The sequence below is a fragment of the Choloepus didactylus genome, chromosome 15 (genome assembly GCF_015220235.1).
Source record: "Choloepus didactylus isolate mChoDid1 chromosome 15, mChoDid1.pri, whole genome shotgun sequence".
Taxonomy (NCBI): Eukaryota; Metazoa; Chordata; class Mammalia; order Pilosa; family Megalonychidae; genus Choloepus; species Choloepus didactylus.
In genome coordinates, this window is record NC_051321.1 from 18411914 (window position 1) to 18429094 (window position 17181).

The following is a 17181-nucleotide window of genomic DNA, read 5'->3' on the forward strand; positions in this document are numbered from 1 at the left end:
GGTGGACAAACTAAAGGCCCGAGGGCCAAATCTGGCCCACCACTGTTTTTACAAATACAGTTTTACTGTAATGCAGCACATCCATTTGTTCATACACCATCTATGGCTGCTTCTATGCTGCAGCAGTAGAGTGAGCAGTTGCAACAAAGAGACGATATGACCCAGAAAGCCATACTGCCCTTTATAGAAAAGTTTTCCGACCTCTAGTATAAAATAATGATAATAATGTCAAATATGTTAGGAGCAAAACAAGATGAACTAAAGCAGCCTGTAACTGAAAGTTGATCAAAGAATAAAAGTATTGATTAATTTTAGACCTAGTAGAGTATTCATTTGAAACTTCAAAAGTTGAAATCTTTAGTTCAAGTACAAGCATGGTGATAGCTTAATTCTGAATCTTCCCATTCCCCTCCTGAAATCCATAAAAAGTAAGAAGGAATATATGAGGGGAAAAAATTTTTTTTAATTCTATTTCTGCAGATACTAGGTGGGGAAAAAAATCCACAAACTCCAAATCAAGTATGAATATGCAAAACACAAGTACAACCAAGAAAGGCAGATACGGGAAGCCACAACAATGCACAAAGGAAGAAGAGAAACCAGGAGAGTAGAGGAAGCTTCATGGCAGCAGATCACAAAAATTACCACACTTTTTCCCACAAAAAAATGGGCCCAATCCCCCCTAAATATAAGAAGAGCTGTAATTAAAAACAAACAAACAATAACAGTGACTTTTTAAAAAGATAAAATGTGCACAGAAAATGTAAAACAAAACAGATGGGCTCACAAAGCAAAATCCAACTGACTTCTCTATACGTGATACACACTTGAAACAAAGTGATTCTGAAAGGTTAACAAAAAAGGGATAGGCAAAGATATACCAGGAAAATGCTAACAACAACAAAAAAAAAAAAAAGTAAGGACCATGATATGAACATCAGACAAGGGAGAACTCCCGTCAAAAACATTAAACAAAGAAAGCACTTTGTAACATTAAAGGATACAATTCATAATAAAGATACAACTGTTATGAACATCCATAACAGCAATTTCCATATAAAATAAATTCACAGAATATAATAGGAGAAACAGGTAGAAATAAACTAACATTTTAATACTTTAATTCAACATTAGACTAAGATAGATGAAGTAGGAAAAAATAAGTGAGGAAGAGGAGGCCTAAATAATATAATCAATAAAGTAAATTTGATATTACAGAATTTACCTTCTTTTCAAGTGCCTATGAAATTATAAAATTGGGCCACAAAGAAAAAAATAATTAAATTATAAAAAGTAGAAATAATACCTGCAACATGCCATGATCACACTGAAATAAAACCAGAAGTAAAAAAAAATTAGAAAACAAAACAGCACTTCTACATGGAAAATTTGAAACTCTTGTTTAAACAACTGTTGGTCCCATCTGAAAAATCAGAATTACTTAGCCACGTTTGTTTCAATGCAATCCATGAATCTGTTACAACAATGTATTCAGTGCAGCATTACTGATTAACCGTTACACCCCAGCATGTTCCCACAAAGAGTAGTTCTCTTTTGATTACTTTTATCTTCTGAATAAAATAAGAAGTCATGAACTGAGAGTAATGATGGAGAGGAAAGTGTTGGAAATTTGAGGAAAGAAGAAAATGTATAAAATATTCATCCAGAGATGACTAGGCTAGTCTGGCAGGAGTTCCAGACATCATTAGGGGACAACTTGAGGTTAGGATTACGATTTTAAAATTGGGTAAGGTCAGAAGTATGGAAAAGGGAGAATTAGAGATAGTGAAAAATTGATAGGAGGCTCAATGGATTGAGAGCTCTGGTAGGGCCGAAGCATTGTTAGAGTGTGGCTACTAAAAAGAGTGAGCACCAAAGATTGGTGGTGGTTGAAGAGTAAGGTATTTGAAATGGAAATGGGACTTACTACAGGTACCAGAATGACAAAATCAAGAATATGACAAGGGGTATGAGTGGCTCAAGTAGAATGGAAAACAAGATCTTTGGAAAAAAGATTAAGAGCCTGAGAGGCCAGGTTTAGAAGTAGTATTTATGTGGGTATTTAAATCATAAAAATATTTGACTGATGTATGCTAGACAGAATGACAGTGGGTCAGAAGCTAAATTTTTCAAGGAATAAAACACAGTGATCCAAAGAACAACAGGTGAATGCAAGAAAGTGATGCAATAGGTGGTGTAGTCTGATGACAATATTTAAAACCAGGCAATTTCAAGAAAGACAGAGTGAGAATGGAGTGGAGAAAGCAATTAAGAAGCAAAAAGGACACTTATCCCAACTTTCAGCCCAGCTGTACTAGAAATATGGAAGCAAAAACAGCCATCAATGGAAAGTATGTAATATTTAGAAAGGTGTCTTCCTCTGAGCACACAGGCACTCTCTTCTTGCTGCTAATGGTGGTCACCAAACAAATTTTCCCATTTAGACTGCACAAGGACCCTAAGCAGTTGTATATAGTTGTCTATACACAAAAGAGCCAAGAACTTGAGCCAGAGCCAGAAACGGAGTATGTTCTTGAATCTAAATAGCCACCAGAGGGTATATATTTGTAGACAATGTCAGAAAGAACTCAATAATAATAATAATAACAACAACAACAACAACAACAACAACAACAACAACAATAATAATAATAATAATAAAGTACTGGAAAACAAAGAAGAGTATTTAAGACCAAAATACAGAAAGCCATATATAGATTGCCTGAGTCACCTTCACATACCAGATAATAATGTCTTACAGAAGCAAGCAGACTATCCTAGGAAGGCTTACATTAAAAGCGTAAATATATACATAAAGGTACAGCAATAAGATTGAAAACAGAACTCTGAAAAATTAAAAATGCAGAGTAAAGAAAGTGAGTTAGTTTCAGCTCTTGGCTCCTAAAATGCAAAGAAATAGCACCATCTGTTGGAATGTCTTGCATATAAAAAACATTTTCAATTCTTGGAAAATGTGACTGGTTTGTAATATTTCCCCTACTTTGATTAAGAAGATAAATCTAAATATTAAAGGACAAAATCCAATATATAATCAAAAAGTTTACATTAAATTTACTAGTTTCTGGTTTATAAATCTGATTTCAACTCATCATTTTGATTAAATTGATATGAGGATTTTATTAAAGATAAAAATATTCTCAACCAATGAAGAAAAGAGTATATAATTAAATACATTTTTAAAGTAACTCACAGATATGGTACTCCTGTATGCTGCTTGTATAACCATATATTGCAGAATATCCAAATATTATGATCATGACAACATCTCTACTATCCAGCTCCATAATATGTGCTGAATGTCCCTCCACAGCATATTGCTGACCATGTCCAAGAACAGTAGGTGTTTTTGTACTCCACGACTGACTACGTATGTTGAAAACCCATAGTTCATCTGTGACATTGCCATCATTTGTTTCGATTTTGCCTCCATACATAAAGATGTTATCCTGTAAATTAAAATACATATATTAATAGACAAAATCATTATTTCTTCGCAATATATGTTAAGAACAAAGATGAAATTTAAACATTAAATTTTATCAATTTTTCACAACATGCATAGACACACTTCTTCCTTGTTAAGAGTCTAGTAAGAACATGAGTAATGATAACTAACGCTTTATATATGAAAAGGGAAAAATCCAGTTTTAAGAAGTTACTTTAAGGTACTTCATTTAAAACAGTAATATTATTTGACCAATTAACCATATTTTTACTTATCCTATAGAAAGAGAACAACTGAACTAGTGTTGTGAGAATGGGGGATGAAATAAGCTAATTAAGAGCGTAAATGTTAAGGGTAGGGCAGTTCTATAAGAACTATTCCCATACAACAGAGAAGTAACAGAGTTGCTGATCAGCATTACCTATAGGCAGTCTTTTCAATATTTGAATGAGCCCCTACCTGTTACATTTCAATTTTATCATCTATATTTGTACTGCCTTCTGTTATTCTTACTTATTCACTGTTTTCATCAAGCACTGTTCATCAAAAAGGTATACCACATTTGAGTATCATGTGTAATACATTTTTATTACTATTTCTCATGTCAATGGGCAGATATTACATGCCTTCAGTTCACCTTTGGTAAATCTTTATAGTATAATTTATAAATTATACAAATAATTCCAATCAAATATAATTGAAATGAATGATGCATAAATGACAAGAGTCATCACTATCTAAACAAATTAGAAATAGAAGAAAACTTCCTCAACCTGATAAAGGGCACCTAAGAAAAAACCACAGCCAACATCATACTTAACAGTGAAAGATTAGATGCTTTATCCCTATGATTAGGAATAAGACAAGGCTGTCCACACTCACCACTTCTATTAAACATTATACTAGAAATTCTAGCTAGAGCAATTAAGCAAGAAAATGAAATAAAAACTATCAAGATTGAAAAGGAAGAAGTAAAATATCTCTATTCACAGATGGCATGTTCATGTATATAGAAACTCATAAGAAATCCAGACACAAAAAAAAACTTATTAGAGCTAATAAACAAGATCAGCAGGATTACAGAATACAAGAACATTATACAAAAGTCAATTATATTTTATATACTTTCAATGAACAAAAATGAATTTAAGAAAATAATTATATTTATAATACCATCAAAAAAGAATAAAAGAGGAATAAACTTAACCAAAAAAAAGTACAAAATGTATACTCTGAAAACTACAGAAAACTGTGGAAAGAAATTAAAGATCGAAACAAATGGAAAGACATCCCATGTTCATAGATTGGAAGACAATATGGTTACGATGACAATATTCCCCAAATTGATCTTCAGATTCAAAGCAATCCCTAACAGAATCATAGCTGGATTCTTTGCATAAACCGGCAAGTTGATTCTAAAATCTATATGTAATTGCAAGACACCCAGAATATCCAAACAATCTTGAAAAAGAATGAAATTAGAGAACACGTCCCAATTTCAAAACTTACTACAAAGAAAAGTAACCAAGACACTGTAGTTCTGGCATAATGATAGGCATATAGACCAATGGAACAGAATTGAAAACCCAGAAATAAATCCATGTATCTATGGTGAATTGATTTTCAACAAGAGTACCAAAACCATTCAATAAGGAAATAGTCTTTTCAACAAATGTTTCTAGAACAACTGAGTAGCCACATGTAAAACAAGTTGAACCCTTACCACACACACATATAAAAAATTAAATCAAAATGGATCAAAGACCTAAATTTAAGATCCAAAACTATAAAACTCTTAAAATAAAATATACAGATGTTTAGATTTGGCACTGTATTCTTAGATATGACACCAAAAACCAAAGCAACAAAGAAAAAATAGATAAATTGGACTTCATTAAAATTAAAAATGTCTTTGCTTCAAAGGAATTTGCAAATTATATATCTGATAAGAGATTTGTATCTAGAATATATAAAGAAATTTCATAATACAATAATAAATAATCAAATTAAACAACTGGCAAATGATCTGAATAGACATGTCTCCGAAGAAGATATACAAGTGGCAAATAATCATATGAAAAGACTTGTAACATCTGTATTAGTCAGGGTTCTCTAGGGAAGCAGAACCGATAAGAGATAACTGTAAATATCATGAGATTTTTATAAGAATTGTCTCACATGACTATGGGGATACACAAGTCCAAATTCCATAGGGTAGGCCACAAGCTGGAAACTCCAATGAAGGGTTTCTCTGAATTCACCAGGAGAAGCTGGCTGGATGAAGTAGAGATGGAAATACTCTCTTCTGAATGCTGAAATCATCACTTCTCCTTTTAACGCCTTCCACTGATTGGATGAGACTTCTCTCATTGTTAAAGGCAATCTCCTCAGTTGAATGTAGATGTAATCAGCCATAGATGCAATCAATTTACTGATGATTTAAGTCCACAAAAGGTCCTCACGGTAACAATCAGGCCAGTGCTTGCATGACCAAACAACTGGACAGCAAAACTTGGCCAAGTTGACACATGAACTTAACCAACACAGTCCACCCCTTGTCAAGTTAGTAGCCATATACATCTCCTTAAACCATGATCTCTAAATAAAAACAGTAACAGTCATGTTTTTGCCCAGTAATACCCACCTGCCCTGAGCAGAACCAGAAACACTCTAACTCTCCCCAGAAGAGAGTGCAAGTCCTTGGGTAATATTCACTCTTAAACTTGCTATCGTGTAACTTAAATATTATGACATGAAGTTAATGCAACTTATGTCATATGATAGCGGAATAAGATAGGAAAGAAAACAAAGACATTGCTTTATGTACATATACAAACATACTCATAAAAAAAAACAAGGAAGAAATATTCATAATCATTACAGTCCTTGTTTCTGCAAACTGGTCACATGGTCATAGCTCATATTTATAACTACCTTCTTCCACTACCCATTCAATATTCCCTTTACCCTCAGCAAACACCTCAGCCTGCCATGGTTTTTTGCTTTGTTTGGATGATCCAAGACTTCATTCCTAAAGTTTGTGGACCATTGAAGTCCTGCCTGGAGTGGGTTGTTAACAGTTTTCCATTGACTTTAATCACAGGGCATAGTAGCACTAACAGACATCCTAGGGGACCTCTAGTATTCCTGGCAGACTCTAGTTTACATCTATTATGTAGTAGAAGTTCTATTTCCCCTTGATAATCAGGGTAAATCACCCCAGCCACTGCAGTAATTCCCTTCTTTGCCTGTTGATCTAGAGGCATGAGGAGCCCAAAGTGGCCTGGTAGTAGTCTTAACTTCCAGTTCAATGGAATCATCATTGTCTCCTGGTGAAAGCTCTCCTCCTTTTGGGATAAAGACATATAGACCAGCAGAGCTTAAGGCTGCAGGGACAGGAAGCAAAAATTTTTCTAGTGGATGGATCACTAGGGATAATAGTGAATGGTGCCAATTCCATTCCTTACCCCTTAATTCCTGGACTCATGAATACTGGCTATGGGAGAAACAGCACCATAGAGTGAACACTGATTTAGAGCATACACAGCCTCCTGAAGAACACTGCCCCAGACCTGCAAGGTATTGCCCCTAGTTGGCACTGTAATTGAGTCTTCAAAAGGTCATTCCACCATTCTTTCAATCCAGCTGCTTCAGGATGATGGGGAACACGGTAGGACCAGTGAATTCCATGAGCATGTGCCCATTCCCATACTTCATTTGCTGTGAAGTGGGTTCCTTGATCGGACGCAATGCTTGGGCAGAAGCAATACCATGATGGTGTTTAAGGCATTCTGTAAAGCCATGGATGGTAGTTTTGGCAGAAGTATTGTGTGCAGGGAAGGCAAACCCATATCTGGAGTATGTGTCTATTCCAGTTACACCAAAGCCCTGTCCCTTCCATGATGGAAGTGGTCCAATGTAATCAACCTGCCACGAAGGTAGCACGATGATCACCACAGGAATGGTGCTATTATCAGGGACTGTGTGATGGTCTCTGCTGCTGGCAGATTGGGCACTCAGCAGTGGCTGAAGCCATGTCAGCCTTGGTGAGTGGAAGTCCATGTTGATAAACCATGCATAGCCTCCATCCCTGCCACCATGGCACTTTGTTCATGAGCCCACTGGGCAATGACAGGAGTGACTGGGGAAAGAGGCTGACTGGTATCCACAGAACAGGTCATCTTATCCAGTTGACTATTAAAATCTTCCTCACCCTCAGGTGAGCATTCACATGGTACAAAAATATCTTCATGTTTTTTGCCCATTAGAAAGGTCTATCCACATTCTTCTTGCCAAGTCCTCTCTGTCACCAATTTTCCAATCATAGTCCTTCCAAGTCCCTAACTATCCAGCCAAACCATTAGCAAAAGTCCACGAATCAGTATACAAATGCACCTCCGGCCATTTCTCCTTCCAAGCAAAATAACAACCAGGTGCACTGCTCAAAGTTCCACCCACTGGGAGGATTCTCCTTCACCACTGTCCTTCAGGGATGACCCACAAAGGGGCTGTAGTGCTGCAACTGTCCACTTTCCAGTGCTACTTGTACATTGTGGAGAATCACCTGTAAACCAGGCCCAAGTTTTCTCTTCCTCAGTCAACTGATTATAAGGACCTCTGCAAGAGGCCATACCTCTGGGCTGGGAAAGAGAAGGTGTTCTGGTTTGCTGAAACTACCAGAATAGAAAATACCAGAAACTGATTGGCTTTTTCAATGGGGATTTATTAGTTTGCAAATTTATAGTTCTAAGGCCATGAAAATGTCCAAATTAAGGCATCAAGAGGTAGATACCTTCTCTGAGGAAAGGCCGTAGGCATCCAGGGTTCCTCTGTCACATGGGAAAGTACATGCTGGCTCTACTGAACCTTCTTTCCCAGGTTTAGCTTCTGGTTTCAGTGGCTTTCTCCAAAATGTCTCTGGGATTCTGTCTCAGCTCCTGTAGGTACTTGCTTGTTTCTCCCAGGGCGTTTCTGTCTCTCTTAAAGGACTCCAGTAAAGGGTTAAGACCCACCATGTATTGGGTGGGTCACATCTCCATGGAAACAACCTAATCAAAAGGTCCCACCCATAATAAGTCTGCCTCCACAAGACTGGATTAAAAGAACATAGTCTTTTCTGGACTACCTAATAGATTCAAACCAGCACATAAGTAATACGACAGCTTTGGGCCACTTCCTCATGTAACTATTTGTGTCTTCAGGACCTGCTCAAGTTTATTTCATATATACCATTTCTACTTGATGATGGAGTACTGCTGTGCACGCACAACTTTATGACTTGGCAGACAACAGTCAGCTCATGATAGGCAATTCAGGTCTCATGATAACTTGGTGGCCCATGGTTAAGTGGTCAGTCTCTACTAAGGTCCAGTCACAGGCCAAAAGCGTTTCTCAAAAGGGAGGATGGCAAGGCTCTGCTCCAAAACCCTAAGGGTCTATGTTGTGACACTCCTAGAGAGGCCTTCAAAAGCTCTATTTACTGCTGATACTTTCAGCACCATTGGATCTCCTGAATCATACAATCCAAGTGGCAGAGTAGCTTGCACAGCAGCCTGGACCTGTTGCAGAGCCTCCTCTTGTTCTGGTCCCCACTCAAAACTAGCAGCTTTTCAGGTCACTCAGTAAATGGGCTAGAGTAGCACACCCAAAGGAGGAATACGTTGTCTCAAAAATCTGAAGAGGTCTTCTAGGCATTTTGCCTTTTTTTTTTTTTTTTTCAGTTGTAAGAGAAGCCAGATGCAACAGCTTACCCTTCATCTTAGAAGGGATATCTTGACATGCTCCATTCCAATGGACAACCAGAAATTTCACTGAGGTGGAAGGTCCCTGTATTTTTTTTGGATTTATTTCCCATCCTCTGACATGCAAATGCCTTACCAATAAGTCTAGAATGGTTGCTACTTCTTGCTCACTAGGTCCAATCAATGTGATATCATCCACATAATAAACCAAGATGATGTCTTTTGAGAGTGAGAGATGATCAAAAGTCCCTGCAGACTAGATCACGATATAGGGCTGGAGAGTTGATATACTGCTGAGGTAGGAAAGTGAAGGTGTATTGCTGATCTTAGCATCTGAAAACAAACTATTTCTGGTTGTCTTTACTAACAGCAATTGAGTTAGCCATTTGACAGATCAATAGCTGCATACCAGGTACCAGGAGATGTGTTGATTTGCTCAAGCAACAATACCACATCTAGAACAGAAGCTGCAATCGGAGTTATCACCTGGTTAAGTTTATGATAATCCACTGTCATCCTCCAAGATCCATCTGTTTTCTGCACAGGCCAAATAGTAGAGTTGAATAGGGGTGTGGTGGGAATCACCACCACTGCATCCTTCAAGTCCTGGATGGTGGCACTTATCTCTGCAATCCCTCCAGGAATCAAGTACTGCTTTTGATTTTACTATTTTGCTGGGTAGGGCCAGTTCTAGTGGCTTCCACTTGGTCTTTCCTACCATAATAGCCCTCATCCACAGATCAGGAAACCAATGCAACGATTCTGCCAGTTGCCAAGTATGTCCATTCCAATTATGCATTGCAGAACCAGGGAAATAACCACAGAATGGGTCCATGGACCCACTGGACCAACTATGAGATGGACTTGAGCTAAAACTCCATTAATAACCTAACCTCCATAAACATCTACTCTTACTGGTAGACCACAATGACATTTTGGGTCTCCTGGAATTAATGTCACCTCTGAGCCAGTGTCTAATAATCCCTGAAATGTCTGATCATTTCCTTTTCCCTCAGTGCACAGTTACCCTGGTAAAAGGTCATTGTTCTCTTTAGGGAATACTGGGAGGAAGATTGACAATATAAATTTTTGTCAGTGTAACAGGGTCCTTCCCCAAGAGAACCCAGACTTCCCTTCATCCAAGGAGCACTGGCTCTGTAAACTGTCTCAAATCTGGGAACTGATTAAGAGGCCCTGACTCTGTTTTAGTAACTCAAGTTAGACTTTTGTCCACTTGACCTAGAATTCTTCTGCTTATACAGATCAAGTACGAATTTATTAGACTGCCCAACTGTGACTTGCCATAGGTCTCTGTGAGTTAGATTATTTTGATTGCTGCTTTGAGATTGCTGTCCATTATAGTAGCCAATACCCACCTTGTCTTTGGTGATTAAGTGCTGCCACTCGGCTTCTGCCAACTCAAGATCCAATCATCCCCATTGTGTTTAAGGATCCAAGTTCAATGACAGCAATTCCCACAGTAATATCTGACCTTCAGAGAAGAGCAACCACAGAGCTCTCCAAGGAAGGTGGAGTCATTTACACCTCCATCCAAATTTATTTCTCAGTCCTGCGGAAAGGTATGTCTTACATGATAAATCTACTCTAACATTCCAATCTCTTTAACCCTCATCTGCATTATACCAGAGCAGTTCTGGCACTTCAACCTCAGGTAATGTAGGCCACATTTTGGTCCATATTTCAGCCAACTACCCAAACAAATTGTTAGAGCCCCCAAGCTAAACACTGAATCCAGAATCTCTAAGTGGGCCCATATCAATAAATACAGCCTGATCCAACTTTATATTCCTTCCACCATATCCCATGCCTTTAATATCTATTCCCACATACATTCCCCAGATTTCTGTCTCTAGAAATTGGAAAAATCATGTAGTTCTTCGGGAGTATAGCACATCTCCTCATGGGTCACACAATGTACCTCACCTTTTGGGGTCTGTTGGCTTTCAGTCTAATTACAGTTCTGGAAGAAAAGAGGAGTTCTGGGGGTGGGTCATGAGAAGAATTAGAAGTGTTTTAAAAGTCAACTATCTCAGGGCATTCCACTGCAGTTTCATCTGGTGAAACAGGGTTAATCTCTTCAGATGGAGGAGTGAGATATGTTTGCTCAGGGGAGGAGGTTACAGGTTTATCAGGCACAGCAGGGTTAATCTCTTCAGGTGGAGGTCAGGTGGCTGGTTCCTTGGGTCAGACTGGAGGTTGGGAGGCTGGTTCCTCAGAGCAAACCATTACAGATTTATCTGGCAAAGACTCAGTAGACTCTAGGGTTTTAATGTCTCCACTGTCTTCATTATCAACTCATATGCCCCCATTTCAATTTTCAGGATCCTATTCCTTTCCAATCAATGCCCTCACCTTAACAGAAGACACCCTGCAAGTTTGGGAATTTGGTTTACATTGTAATTCTACCACTAGCACAATGAGACTTGGCCTGGTTTTCAGAAATCAGAAGTCTGCAGTTACACGAAATAAGATTTTCTTTCAGGGCACACATAGAAACTTTCACATCCTTCATGTGGCACTTAAGTTGCAAATCTGAAGCCTTCAGCTCATCATCCCTTTCTGTTATAACTGTACCTAGTTATCTAGGAACAAGCAGACAAAGTTCTCAAGGTTCTCCAGGGAAACAGAACTGATAAGAGATAACTGTAAATATTACGGGATTTTTATAAGAATTATCTCATGTGTCTGTGGAGATATGCAAGTCCAAATTCCATAGGGTAGGACACAAGCTGGAAACTCCGATGAAGGTTTTCACTGAATTCACCAGGAAAAGCTGGCTGGATGAAGTAGAGATGGAAATACTCTCTTCTGAATGCTGAAATCATCACTTCTCCTTTTAACAACTTCAATTGATTGGATGAGACTTCTCTCATTGTTGAAGGCAATCTCCTCAGTTAATTGTAGATTTAATCAGCCATAGATGCAATCAATTTAGTGATGATTTAAGTCCACAAAATGTCCTCACAGTAACAATCAGGTCAGTGCTTGCTTGACCAAACAACTGGACAGCAAAACTTGGCCAAGTTGACACATGACCTTAACCAGCACACTTCATTAGTGATCAGGGAAATACAAACAAAAATCACAATGAGATATCATTTCACACCCATTATAGTGGCTATAATCAAAACATCAGATAACAAACAAGTGTTCCAGTTTGTTAATGCTGCTGTTATGCAAAATACCAGCAATGGATTGGCTTTTTTAAAGGGGATTTATTTGGTTACAAATTTACAGTCTTAAGACCATAAAGGTGTCCCAACTAAGGCATCAATAAGAAGATACCATCACTGAAGAATGGCCGATGGCATCTAGTACACCTCCATCAACTTAGAAGGCACATGGCTGGCATCTACAGTTCCCAGGTTGCATTTCAAAACGGCATTCTCCAAAATGTCTCTGGGTTTTCCTCTTAGCCTCTTCAGCTCCTGTGCATCTAACTGTCTGGGGATCCTCTCTTAGTTTCTCTGGAGCAAACTCTGGGCTAACATCTCTTAGCTTAGCATCTCCAAATGTCCTTCTGTCTGCATCTCCAAGCATCAGCTTTCAACAGCCTTCTCCAAAATGTCTCTCTCAGCTGTTCTAAGCATCTTCTGTCTGTGAGCTCTCATACAGGAATCCAGTGAGCCAATTAAGACCTACCCTGAATAGGCGGGGTCCATAGCTCCATGGAGATAATTTAATCGAAGGTCTAGCCCACAGCTGATTGAGTCACATCTCCATGGAAACACCCAATCAAAAGATTAATGCCTGCCCTTACAAGATTGCATCAAAGAATATGGCTTTTAGGGGGGACACAATATATCCAAACTGGCACAGCAAGGATATGGAAAACCGGAACCCTCATATACCACTGGTAAGAATGTAAAATGGTGAATCCACTTTGAAAAATAGTCTGGCAGTTCCTCAAAAGTTAAACAAAGAATTACCATATGACCCAGCAATTCCCCTTCTAGGTTTATATTCAAGGAACTGAAAACATCTATAACCATACAAAAACTTGTAAACAAATGTTCATAGTAGCATTATTCACAAAAGCCAAAAGGTGAAAACAACTCAAATGATGGATAAGCAAAATGTGGTATATCCATACAATGAAATACTTATCCAGCCATAAAAAGGAATGAAGTACATGGATGAACTTAAAAGCACTGCACTAAGTGAAATAAGCCAGTCACAAAGACCACACAGTATGATTCCATTCATACGAAATGTGCAGAATAAGCAAATATATAGAAACCGAAAGTAGATTAGTGGTTGGGGGATGAGCAGATTGAGGGTAATAGCTAAAGGTATGGGAATTCTTTTAGAGTTGATGAAAATGTTCTAAATTGATGGTTGCACAATTCTGTGTGCATACTAAAAATCACTGACTTGGACACTTTAAACAAATAAATTGTATAGTATGTGAATTATATTTGAATAAAGCTATTACCAAAAAAAGGGCAAAAAGCAAAAAAAAAAAAACTAAAACTGAAAAAACTAAAAGAAGATAAAATATATGGGAGGAGGTAGTAAATTTTATTTTATTTTCAAAACATGCATACAAATAGGAAGAAAGAGTGGAAGCACCATGCATCACTTTTATATTGTTCTTTATCCTGATCTGTATTTTCCAGATTTTTTTAAATAAGTATAGAAAATGTATAAAAAAATCTGATTTGGAAGGCCTAGCCACAAACCACAAAATTCATGAATCTTTGTTGACTAAAAATAAAAGCCATTTAAGCATTTAAAAATGACTTTTAATCATGGTAAATCCATGAATCCCACTATTATGAACTGCATCATGTCTCCCAGAAAGACATGTTGAAGCCCTAACCCCCGGTCCTATGGATAGGAACTCATTGAAAATGGAATCTTCAATGATCTATTAAGATGAGGCCAAACCGAATCACGGTGGGCCTTAATCCATCATGACCTGGTAAAGGAGACAGAAGGAGACAGATCACTACGTGAGAGGTAGGGAATGTGTTATGGATTGCTACCACCAGAAAGCTATAGAGACCAGAGGACATGCAGCCTGCCAAAACTTTGATACTGGACTTCTAACTTCCAAAACTGTGAGACAATAAATTCCTGTTTTTTTAAGACAACCAGGCTGTGATATGTTATAGCAGCCTTAGTAAAAAAAACAGATACCCACATATACATAAAAAATATCTGACTGCAATTTTAAAAACAGGATCCATACCTGATATATAGCAAGAGAGTGTCCATATCTCTGGAGCGGTCCCCTTGACAAAGTTCCTACATTCCATATACTACTTTCTAAATTGTAGCTAAAAACAAGAAAAGAAAATAATTTCATAAGCTAAAATTTATTTTCAGTTTTTTAATTTACATGTGCTTTTCTTCACATTAAATTAGGATTCAATGCTCTAAATGTATAATATACATAAAGTTGACTGGACATTTATTACTAGAATTGACTACCTGTAATCATTTCAACCAACTGATTAACCTAAACAATAGTGAGTGTCCTACATTTTTAAACCAAATAAAGTCAGCTTTTTCTTCTTGGAAATAAATGAAAATTCTCTCCATTTTAAAAATAGCAATTCCTTTATGTATTCATTTTTATAGTTTCAAACATACTCAGCTTAGCATTCCATAAATTAACAAAGAAGTATAGAGTCAATCTTCACTATTCATGGATTCTGTATTGATGAATCTGCCTACTCATTAAAATTTATTTGTAACCCCAAAATCAATACTCGCAATAGCTTTGTGGTCAACAAGCAATAAAAAATCTGAATCACCCAACACATATATTCCCAGCTGAAAATGAACAAGGCAATGTTCTGCCTTCTTGTTTCAGCTCTTATACAGTAAACAAGTGTCCTTTTTATGGTATATTTAGTGCCACATTTTTTACATTTTTGTGCTTTTTGTTGGTGATTTCACTGTTTAAAATGGCCCCATAGCACAGTGCTGAAGTACTGTCTAGTGTTCCTAAACACAAGAAGGCTGTGATATACCCGATGGAGAAAATATGTGTTAGATAAGCTTCGTTCAGGCATGAGCTATAGTGCTGTTGACCATGAGTTCAATGTTAATAAATCAATATATATTAAATAAGGTGTCTTTAAACAGACACACACATAAAACAGGGTTTTGTGCTGATAAGTGACGAAAAGTTTGTGACCAGAGGCTCACAGGAACTAATCCTGTATTTCCCCTAGGAACAATGGTTTCCCATTTGCCAATTCAGTGTTCGCTGTGACTTTACAAAGAATATAGCTAGAATATGGCTACAGCAAATAATCAGAATCAACTGCATTTCCTATGAACAAATATAGCTTATCAACTGAAAATTTTTTAAGACTGCAAAGTGAAGACAGTAGTATGGAAGCATCTGTAAAAATAAGGTACTACTGGATTACAGAAAACAACAAAGAAAATTAATGTGTTCCACTGATCTAAAAACATATATATGAAAACAGAAGTTCTAAACCACAGATCTCAAATGCTTATCTAACAGAATCTCAATTTAGTTATTTCCATCATACTCTACACTCAAATTTCCTCAATTTATCCAAAACATGTAAGAGCATCCAGGCTAAAAATGACTGAGACCTTGTGGTAAGTTAAAAAAAACCTCACTATCACTCGTTATCTTCCACTTCTCTTTCTTCCTCCAACTCATCAGGAAAAGCAAGGAAGTTCCCTCTCACCAAAAAAAAAGGATTATCAAAAATCGTTTTCAGCATTATGATCAACTTATTTCCTACTTTGGAGTTACAAATGCATGTGTATAATACAAATGAGGACACAGAATCAGAACATAACTACATCTATCCACCAGCCTAACACACTGCTGTCTACCAAGTTAGCATAAATCAGAAGTTGGCAAAGTATTTCTATAAAGGGTCATATTATAACTATTTTAGGTTTTGTGGGCCAAACTGGTCTCTCAAATTCTTCTTTGTTCTTATTTATAACCTTTAAAAATTTTAAATCCCTTCATAGTTCCTGGACTGTGGGCTCCTAGTCCTGAGTTTGCTGATCCCTGCTACAAATGAACTATTAACACAATCTGTGCACTAGATCGCACAACACTCCAGCAATTCTCCCATGTCTTTCTCACATCATCAATTCTCTAAACTACACATCATTCCCTTGATAATCTCATCCTAACAGATCTCCCTTTTTCCATTCTTCCTCCCAACCCCCAGTCTATTCTAAAAGAGCAGTCATAGTGACTCTTTTAAAATATAAGCCAATGCATGCTTAACACTCTCCCATGACTCCCCAGAGATTACAATGCCCTACATGAATTGTCTCCCTCTCCCCTTACCCTTCTAATTGCATACTTCCTGCTGGGGAAGTCACAGATACACTCCCTACTTCCTCTTCTATTGTGCTACAATGCTTCAGTCTGTTTCCATTCAACAACCAGGGGAGATATGAGGTCTAAATGAAAAGGCCAGACCAGGCCTTAAACCCTGAAACTGGAACAAGTAGCCTCACATGCTTATCAGAGCAGGAAAAATTCAGTGACAGGGCCCCTTCCACAGGAATGGATAAATAGCCCCCCTCAGGCAGCACAAACTTGTCTCTCCCCACCGACATGTGCAGAGCTGCCGTCCACCTACCCTGACCAGTTTGGCCTCCCTGGGAGACTGGCCACAAGGGGATCTCTTTCCCTGTGTAAACAATAAAGCAACTATTTTTTGAAGGTTTCTGTTGTGCCTGAGTCTGTGCTCCTACTACACACCATATAGCACTTGCTTCACATTTCCCCCTCATATATACCATACCTGTCACAAGGACCCAGTAGCTCCTACCATAAGACTTGTGTTTGGCTCTTCTCTCTGCCTCCAGATAACTGCACTGCCAACTCCCTTATCTCCTTCAAGTCTTTGCAAAGTTCTCACCTTTTCTATGAAGCCAGGCTTGACCACTCTATTTTAAAATTGCAACTCTCCCTTTTTGGCACTCCTGACCTGA

At 37.8% G+C, this 17181-nt stretch overlaps 1 protein-coding gene across 2 annotated transcripts in view; it reads right to left on the reverse strand.

Annotated features, from left to right (window-relative positions):
- The window catches only part of ATRNL1 (attractin like 1), a 1027996-nt gene that overhangs the window by 899272 nt on the left and 111543 nt on the right, over positions 1 to 17181 (reverse strand). For both annotated transcript variants that reach the window (XM_037804686.1, XM_037804687.1), the window contains 2 exons: positions 14423 to 14510; positions 3212 to 3467 (listed from right to left, as the gene is read on the reverse strand). In XM_037804686.1, the coding sequence (XP_037660614.1) occupies positions 3212 to 3467; positions 14423 to 14510 (344 nt within the window). The remainder of the gene's footprint in view (positions 1 to 3211; positions 3468 to 14422; positions 14511 to 17181) is intronic.